Source organism: Lygodium microphyllum, chromosome 2, assembly GCF_053477565.2.
Source record: "Lygodium microphyllum isolate KBCC chromosome 2, Lygodium_microphyllum_v1.1.10, whole genome shotgun sequence".
Classification (NCBI taxonomy): domain Eukaryota; kingdom Viridiplantae; phylum Streptophyta; class Polypodiopsida; order Schizaeales; family Lygodiaceae; genus Lygodium; species Lygodium microphyllum.
The window spans coordinates 8,925,785-8,935,195 of NC_141136.1; the positions used below are offsets into that span (position 1 = coordinate 8,925,785).

Here is a 9,411-nt window from a genome sequence, read left to right on the forward strand (position 1 = left end):
TATTTTCAACATACTTTGGGTCACTTTTGGAAGGGGGTGCTGTCCCAAAACTGCCATATTTCCTTTCAGCATTAAAAGTGGGGTATGTGGGGATTTTGGGGCTGCCATTCCTTGCATTGTTGCTGCAGTAATTACTAGCATATGGGGACTACCTAGTAGGGTATTTTTGCTATCTTGAAATTGTTGCATGCCCTCATTGCCGACGGTATTTTCGACCATATCGTTGAGCCAATTCTATGGCTGCAAACAAAGTGGTTGGCTTTTGAGCCATTACATCAGCGGAAAGATGCACATTTTGACCATAAATGTATTTATGCAATTCGACCTCATCACTGACGGCCTCTAGATACATAGATAGGTTCATAAACTGGTTGGTATACTCCCTCACGGTGAGATTTCGTTGATCAAACTGATACCATTGCCTAGCCAAACATTCTTTCTCTACCAGGGAGACAAAAACTTGGACCATATGCATCTTGAAATCTTTCCAATCATGAAATTGCTGGTTTTCTCTTTGAATAAATCTCCACCATGTGTGGGCAAAGCCGTCCAGGTGAAGGGAGGCAAAAATAATCTTTGCCTCATTGGTATGGGGATAAATGAGAAAATAGGCTTCCAATTTAGAGGTCCATTCCTCTAATTCAGCCGAGGATGAGGACTACCCATTAAACTTAGCAAACACAATCTTGTCATGCAGCTCATTTGGGCCTTGCTGCCCATGTATGCCATGTGCTACATCCTGCCCATGTATATTGTGCTGCCCATACATGCCTTGATGTCGAAACCCTGGCTATCCCCAAAATTTCCATGTGGGCCATGTTGCGCATGCATTACATGAGGACCAAATTGCACATTAAGGCCCTGCTATCCAAAATGACCATGCTACCTATGCATTAAATGCGAACCTGGCTGAACATTGGGGCCTTGCTGCCCAAAATTGCCATGTGCATGCTGCCCATGTACACTTTGCATTCCATGCTGCCCAAAATTTGCATTAGGCCCTTGCTGGGCCATTCCCATGAGTATGCATATAGCTTCCATTACGGGGGAGCTGCTGTCCCAAGGATGGGCTTGAAGGGTTCGTAATGGGGGAGGGAAGGATGGGTTCATCATGTCGAGTGGAGGGCTCGCTCATCTCATAAGTGCTATGTGGAAAGCCATGGGTGCCACCAAAACCTTGTGGACTATGCTCGGTCTCCAAGGGAGGAGGGTAGTTGGCCTCACGAGGAGGAACATACTCCTTGGATCGATCCGAGGAGGGTGCCATGGCGGGGATGAGGGCGCCCATGTACTCGATGAGTAAGTCCATCTTGGCCATCATCTCGGAATGACGCTGATCTTGGCGGGTTTCCATCTCCCTATGGTTTTGTTCCAACTCTCGATGCCGGTCGGCATGACGGGTCTCATATTGGCATAGAGTATGGTTAAGCATAGACAAGCGGTCCATCTCGGGGGTACCATCTTCAAACATGTCTTCACGATCCTCTAGACTGAGCTAGGATCATTCATTGAGGCATGGGAGTCCCTTATTTCACGCTAGAAGTCCTCTTTGGCCTTTGCTTTTCCCTTGTGGCATGCCATCCTAAGTGTAGTCCACTAGACCCCCTGTTACAGAAATGGCAATATCTTGAGCTAGGAAGCTCCGATCGCCAAAATTTCTAATTCAAATTAAAGCTCTTGATCCCCTCTATGATGATGTGTAAAAATATCTCTGACAATAAATGATCAGGGCTTTGATGTAATTAACTTTTGTGGGCTGACTATGTAGGACTGCTGCCTATCTCACAGTACCTCTGAGCACAAAATTGGGCATATCTCCCAAACCAGGGTGGAATGGGGAGATTTTTGGTTTAGATCGAAGGGTATGATGCCCTCTTTGAATCAAGCTATGGGATCCGTGCTCAGTCATACAAGAAGGCTTTGTTGTAATTGTCTTTTGCGGGCTGATTGTGTGGGACTGGCTGTCTGCAACACCCTACAAGAACTCCTTCAATGAGCATGCATTACCCCAATGCTGAGGTGCTTATTCCAAGACATCCTGGGCCTCAATGGTGGTTATCAATGCCACATAGAGCCATACATAATTTGCATCAATAGTTCTCTTGTTGAGACCATTTTTTGACTGCATACCCTGCCCATCACTGCATACATCCACCATACATTCCCAAGTGATACATCTCATTACCAATACATCTACAAGGTTGTGGAATGTGAATGATCGGGGCTCGGGCTATTCATTCAAGTGTACCTGCACCTGGAAGAGATTTTCTGGGCTCTAGATCACCGAGAGGTAGGCAAAGTTCCCCCCAAGCCGGGTTGTGCACCCCTTCAGGGTCTCTGATGGTAGGGGGGTCACCCCTCTTTTGTATTGCCATCTTGCCTAACATTGGGCTTTTCCTCACCCGAAACATATATGGCAGACATTTATTATTAAGCAACCAGCATGATATGCATTTACAAATTGAGGATTGGGCCTTTCATGATATGCATGATCAGTAAGGAAAATGGGATGGGAAAAGGGTTACCTCTGCAAATCAGTGACTCACTGATTGCATCACTTACCCTTCTTACAAAGTTCTTTCTTATCGGTTAGAATCAAGACAAGAGTACGGTTAAGGATTAGAGTAAAATCTTGATCAATGGGGAAAGAAATGTAAAGAGCATTCAGCCATGCATGCATTTCAAGAGTGTGGAATGGGGATGGGAATTCAATTGGCACTCTCAAGCTTCAAGTGACTTTACCTTCTTCATGGATGGACCTCGAGACAAATGACACTTTCTCAGCAGATTAGGGTCTATCAAGCAAAATGCACGTTTTCCGAAGGTACCTCCTCCATAGGCACAACCATGTTCTAATCCTCAGTGTACATAGCACACTAGCATCATCTTGCACAAAGACAATGCACTCCTTCTATTGCTTTGCTTAAGGCCATTGATTAGGAGCATTGCCATCGAATCTTAGTGTACTGGCAACTGAACTTTTACAGCTTCCACATGATATTGGTCTTACCCTTCAATGGGAGCCTCAGCACTTTGCAAGAGGAGAGAAGCAAAGCAACATACATATATACATAACATCAGCTCAAAATTTTGAAGCATGGGGAAACTTCCACCTCTCCTAGCTTTCAAATAATTAGAAGCAACCTGCATACATGCTTGCCATCAAAGGCTTAGATCAATGGTCCCCTTCAATCGCCACACTCCACAACCTTTTTTTTATACAACAAGTAACTGAGTGACCCTGGCAATGTGAAAGACTGGCTAATCGCCTTTCTGTCTCTACATGGCCGTGTTAGACTTGAATTGAGAGATTTGAATTGGGACATCGGGAGCATATCTATACCTCAGTACTTTAAGGAATATGCTATCAGTTCTGGTCGTGGGCCTATTCAAAGCCATTCCCCCTGGTTCAATGATTTCTTGTTTGTGATCTTTACATCTGCTACAACTGTAGCATTCCTTTTGGCTACAGTGTTGGACAACACTCTTTAGAGAAAAGAAGTGAAGAAAAACCAAGGGAGGTTATATTGGAAGAACTGCCGCACATGGAAATCAGATCCAAGGAATGAGGAGTTCTATTCTCTCCCTTACAACCTCAATAAGTAGTTTAGGGGGCCTAATGCAGCAACAAGAGTCACCTCCAGCTGACTGCGTTTGGTAGCAATCACCTTTACCACCACAAAATGCACCCGAACTAGAAATACGGGAAGTTATGGGGCCTGAGACGGCAACAGGAGTCGCCTCCAGCTGACAATGTTCGTCGGCAGCAATCACCTTACCACCACAAAATGCGATCTCATCAATTAGTCATCTTGGAAAGACTATAAGGAAACTGAAGCCACTAGGTACCAAATTTCGAGCTATTAAGGTAGCAAAGGTTCTTGAACCGGCAATATCAGATCAAGAGGCTGAAGTAGCTGAGGCACTTTTGTTCTTGCAAGAAGTGCACCTTCAACTGTGGGTGGTCAACTGCAGTCCAATTTAAGCTCCTTCTTAGCGGGCACCTATCACCTAACTGTGCAACCTGGTTGGCAGGCACCAAGGAATTAGCAATGTAGAGCCGTTCGATCCATGGCCCAAGATGTTGCAACACAAGCAAAAGTCACGATGAATAGAGGGGTCTTATTAGAAAAGGCACCCCTAAACTTGCTCTGTGCAATAAACAAAATGAGTTGCCATTCTTGCGGTCAAACCTCTATTGAGCTCGCTAAGAAAGGTTGCCATCTATGGTACTCCTTGACTGTTGGGGTTCTTCAATGTGTACATGTGCACAGTAGAGTTTCCTGAGACTGAAAAAGGAACTAAATCTAAAGGAAGGAGAGAGAAAGGAAGGATCTAAAAACTAAGCTCTGATACCAATTGTAATGAAGGAAATCTAACTAATCTAACTAAGAGAGAGAAGAGGGAGAAAGACTACAGAGGAAGAGGGGGAGAAGAGAGAGATATGGAGAAGAGAGAGAAAGAGAGGAAAGAGAGAAAGAAGAAGAAGAAGCCATGAAAGCTTTGTGAAGGTGAAAAGAGAGTTTCTTGATAATTTCGTGATACCTCAGAATACCCTCTTACACCTTATATACCGTCAATGTGATTGGTATGTTCCCATGCTATGTTCCCATGTCCCCTGCTCATTACAGAGGGGGGAAGGGAGAGAGGAGAGAGAGAGAGAGTGGGTGTGAGTGAGTGAGAATATAAAATGTAAAAGAGAGAGAGAGGGAGAGAAGAAAAAAAGGAAAATTAAGAGAAAGAGGAGGAGAAGAAAAGGGGATAGAGAGAGAGAGAATAAAAGGGGAGAGAAAGAGAGAGGGGAGAAGAAGAGAGAGAATATGAATATAAAGAGAAAGAATCACATATAAGAAAAAGATAAAATTAGCATACTTTAAGAGAGATTGAAGGGGGGAGAGAGAGAGAGAGAGAGAGAGGGAACCTCCAAAGGGCTTTTTGAACCTCCAACCTTTTCCAAACCTCCCTTTTTAATTAAAACCCCCTCCCCTCCCCTTTCTCTCAATTGTAATCTCTCCTTTTCTCTTCCCCCTCTCCTTTTTATTTAGAAGCCCCTCCCCTCCCCCCTCTCTCTCATTGTAGGGCCTAGGCCCCCTCCCCTCTCTCACATATAATCTCTCTCTTCCTTTTCCCTCTCCCCTTTCTAATTAAATTCCTCCCCCCTTCCCCCTTCTCTCTCTCTCTCTCTCTCTCTCTCTCTCTCTCACACACACACACACACACACACACACACACACACACACACACATTAAAACCCCCTCCCTTCTCTCACGTATAATCTCTCTCTTTCTTTTTCATCTCCCCTTTTTAATTAAATTTCTCCCCGTCTCTCCCCCTCTCTCTCTCTTATGTTAAACTTTTTAATTTAAATTTTTTATTTAAATATTTTTAATATATTTTTTAATTTAAAGGAGAGAGAGAGAGAGTGAAGAAGAAGAAGAAGAAGAAGAAGAATAATAATAATAATAAGAATGATTTAAAAAAAAGAGAAAACAACGAGGAGGGGAAAGAGGAAAGAGAATAGTCTTTTTTAAATTAAACATTTTTCTTCATTCCCCTTCCCCCCTCTCTCTCATGTGTAGGGCCTAAGTTCTCTCTCTCTCATGGTTAGATTAAACTTTTTAATTTAAATTTTTTAATTAAATATTTATATCTTATAGTTAGATTAAACTTTTTAATTTAAAAATTTCTTTTAATTAAACATTTGTTGGATATAATTTTTCACATACTTTGAGAAGAAGAAGAAGAATGAAAAGGATAAAAGAAGAAGAAGAAGAAAGAGAAAAAGGCGGAGAGAGGAAGAGAAAGAGTAAAGAGAAAAACCTTTTTTAATATAGTTTTTGAAAGAGAGAGAAAATAGGGGGAGAGAGATATATAAGAGTGAGAGAAAAAAACTTGAAAGAGAAAGAGAGAGGAAAAGAAAAATAAGGAGAGAGAGAGAGATACAAAGAGAGCAAAATAGAAAGAAGGGGGGAGAGAGAGGAGGAACAAAGAGAAAGAGAATTATAGAGAGAGAAAATATAAAATGAGAGAGAGAGAGAGAGAGAGAGAGAGAGAGAGAGAGAGAGAGAGAGAGAGAGAGAGAGAAGAGAGAGAAGGAAAAGAGAGAGAATAATAAGAAGAGAGAATTTAAACCCAGAGAGAGATAGAGAGAGAATTATAGAGAGAGGAAATATAAAATTTAAAAGAAATAGAAAAAAAATTTAAAGAGAGAATGAAGAGAGAAGAAGAAAAAAAAGGAAAAATAGGAGAGGAAGAGAGAAGGAAAAGAGAGAGAGAAGAAGAAGAAGAAGAAGAAAGAGGAAGACAGATGGGGGAAAAGAGGAAAGAGAAAAGTATTTTTTAAATTTAAATATTTTTTGAGAGAAATGGGAAGGGAGAGAGGAGGGGGAGGGAAGAGAGAGAAAGAGAAAAAATAAAATTTAAAAGAGAGAGGAAGAGAAGAGAAAAATGAAAATTAGGAGAAAGGGGAGGAGAAGAAAAGGGGGCAGAGAGAGAGAGAAAGAGAGGAGAAGAAGAGAGAGAATATGCACATAAAGAGAGAGAATTATATATAGGAAAAATATAAAATTTGCATACTTTAAAAGAGACTTAGGGGAGAAAAGAAAGTGAAAGAAGAAGAAGGAGATGAAGGGGGGAAGAGAGAGAGGGAACATGGAAAGAAGAAATACAAAATTTGAAGAGAGAGAGAGAGAGAGAGAGAGAAAATGAAAGATAGAAGAGAGAGAGAGAAGGAAAAGAGAGGAGAGAGAGAGAATAATAATAATAATAAGAGATAATATAAACAGAGAGAGAGAATAATAGAGAGAAAAGATAAAATTTAAAAGAGAGAGAGAAAAAAAAAATCAAAAGAGAATGAAGAGAGAGAGAGAAGAAAAAAGGAAAAAAGAGGAGAGGGAGAGAGAGAGAGAAGGAAAAGAGAGGAGGGGGGAAAATAAGAGAGAGAGAGAGAGAGAGAGAGAGAGAGAGAGAGAGAGAGAGAGAAGGCAAAGAGAGAGAGAGAGGAGAAAAAATAAACTAAAATAGAAGGCAGAGAGAGAGAGAATTAGCCATAGGGAATTTAGGAGAGAGAGAGGATAAAGAAAAAAATTAGAAACAAGGAGGGAAAAGAGGAGAGAGAAATATGAGAAATGGATTCTTGAGCGATAGCACGGCAACTTCGCTTGCCGCTTCGAGGCAACGAAGTTGTCATGGAGCAGCCTAGTGCTCCGTGCGCACAAAGCAAGTGCAGAACACTAGTTTTTATAATGTAGCATACTCTAGTAACCCTCATGGTGACCTTAGTGAAGGGGAGCTTGTGTGTTTGAATTGCTATTCCTGCTCCTCCTAGGGCAACTGAGCCCTAACTGCTCTCCATCACGTTTATATTATGGAGCTATGTTTGTATCTACATAAAAGTATGATTATATTAATCATGAGATGAGTTTGTTCAACATCACCTTTAAGATATTGAAATATTAGCTATATTTGTGAGTATGATTATATTAATCATCAGATGAGTTTGTTCAACATCGCCTTTAAGATATTGAAATATTAGCTATATTTGTGAACGGTAGGATTGATTATCATAACTTAAAGGTTAGGGGACTAAAACGGTAGGATAGATTATTAATGTGGCGTGTGAAAGCGGCGTGAAGAGAGAGAGAGAGAGAGACTCTCTCCGCGGGACGCTCTTCAATCAACGGTCGAAAGCCATAGTAAACAAACAAGCAACAGCTCAGAAGTCTTTCCATCCTCGCGATTTCCTCATCGCAAAATCCTCCGCCCCCGTCTGTATCTCTCTCTCTCAAAAACACTTCTTCCCCTCTCCTCCTGCAATAGCCAGACAAGCCCCTGGCTCTTTCCATGTCTTCCTCCTCCTCCTCCATCTCCATCAAAGGTATGTTCTGCAAGTGGCGCCTCTTCTCCTCCTCTTCGTCATCTTCATCTTCCTCTTCCTCCCCTTCTCCTCCCTTTGGATACCAGCAGCTCCAGTCTCCTCGTTCTCCCTCCCGCGATGAGGATGAGCTGCTCCCTCCCTGCTTCTTCTTCTCCGCCTCTTCCAAGAAAGGGAGGAGCACTGTCCCGGTGGTGGCCGGCCGGCCGGAAGGCGACAATCGCGCGGTCTTCTTTGTGGAGCCGCACATTCTCGACCACTGGCTGTTCCAAGATCTGATGCAGAAGAGCGTGCGGAGGAGGAAGAAGAAGGCAGGGCTACAGGATAGCAGAGATGAAGGCGGCGACCATAGCGAGGGCCATGAATACGAAGAAGAACAGGAAGGAGAAGACGAATATGAGGATGAGGTAGAGATGGCCAGGGCTTGCAAGAGAAGGTCATGGAGGAAGGACGTGCACAGCAAGAGGAGGAGGAGGAGAGGGAGGCGGAATATCAGGCGGCGGCATCATCCGATTTGCTTGAACTGTGATGCCATCCTGTTCGAGTTTTTCATCTGGCTTGTCAGGAACGACGATCCTTCTCTGCGCGATCTCAACCTCAACGACCTCATGGAGTTCTACGACGCAGAGTCGTAACCACGGCAGCATTTCGCCATTAAGATTCATCAGAAGGCTTATTGAGGATGCAACAGTCCTGATTGCTTTAAGCACCTTGCCAAGAGATTCAATGCCATCAATGTAATGGCACCGGAGGCCAGCATATATTTATTATATACAAGTCTAGCTATTATAACTACATCCTAACCTAACTCTTCCTCAGGACCGATATAACAGATCGACATAGCTCGTCGATTGTATACAGGCGAACTCTCTCTGAAACGACGTTGTTGTTGTTGTTGTTCCCTCTCTGCAGATGACTGTGGCAAATATTTTGCAATTTATTTTAAAATTACTCATGAATTTCCGTCTTCCTTCCACGAATCCCGAACATCTATATGGCCGTTGCAGTGGTGTACAGGCTTCTCTGATCTCTGATCCTTCGACTCTTTCCTTTTTGCTGCACATTTGAGAGGTGTTTCTTCACTCCATGATGATAAGTAAGGTGTGAAATCCATGACTCCGTCCGTCTTATTCGATAGTAAAGTTCGATGAATCAATCAAGCAGTCCAATTGTCTCAGCGTCTCGCGGTAACATATAATTTAATGCAAAATCACCGAAAGCCCCCACCACAGAAGAAGACGAGAAGTAGAATGGCAGAAAGCTGATTAGGAAGTAGGAAACTACCTAATACCTTTGACTGCCAAAGGCAAGTTAGGCAACTGCGTACAAGACCTAGGCTATATGACTGTCAGGTTCCAAAGTTCCACGGAACTAGATCTGTCGACAGGAATGTACAGCCACACGTTGTGTTAAAAGGTGAACCTACCAGGTGACAGCAATGTCTACGCTCTAGTGCAAAGAATTTTCATGCCTGACGGAGGAGCATCGGACCTGTCCCCAACAACCTCGGATCCGCAGTGTCGCACCCAGAAACTGTT

The 9,411-nt window shown here is 42.9% G+C and overlaps 1 protein-coding gene across 1 annotated transcript; it reads left to right on the forward strand.

Annotated features, from left to right (window-relative positions):
- The first annotated feature begins 7,678 nt into the window (after window positions 1-7,678).
- Window positions 7,679-8,856, forward strand: LOC148039459 (uncharacterized). The gene has a single exon (XM_087665031.1). The coding sequence runs from the start codon at window positions 7,843-7,845 to the stop codon at window positions 8,506-8,508; it is 666 nt and encodes a 221-aa protein (XP_087521157.1). The 5' UTR covers window positions 7,679-7,842; the 3' UTR covers window positions 8,509-8,856.
- The last annotated feature ends 555 nt before the right edge of the window (window positions 8,857-9,411 follow it).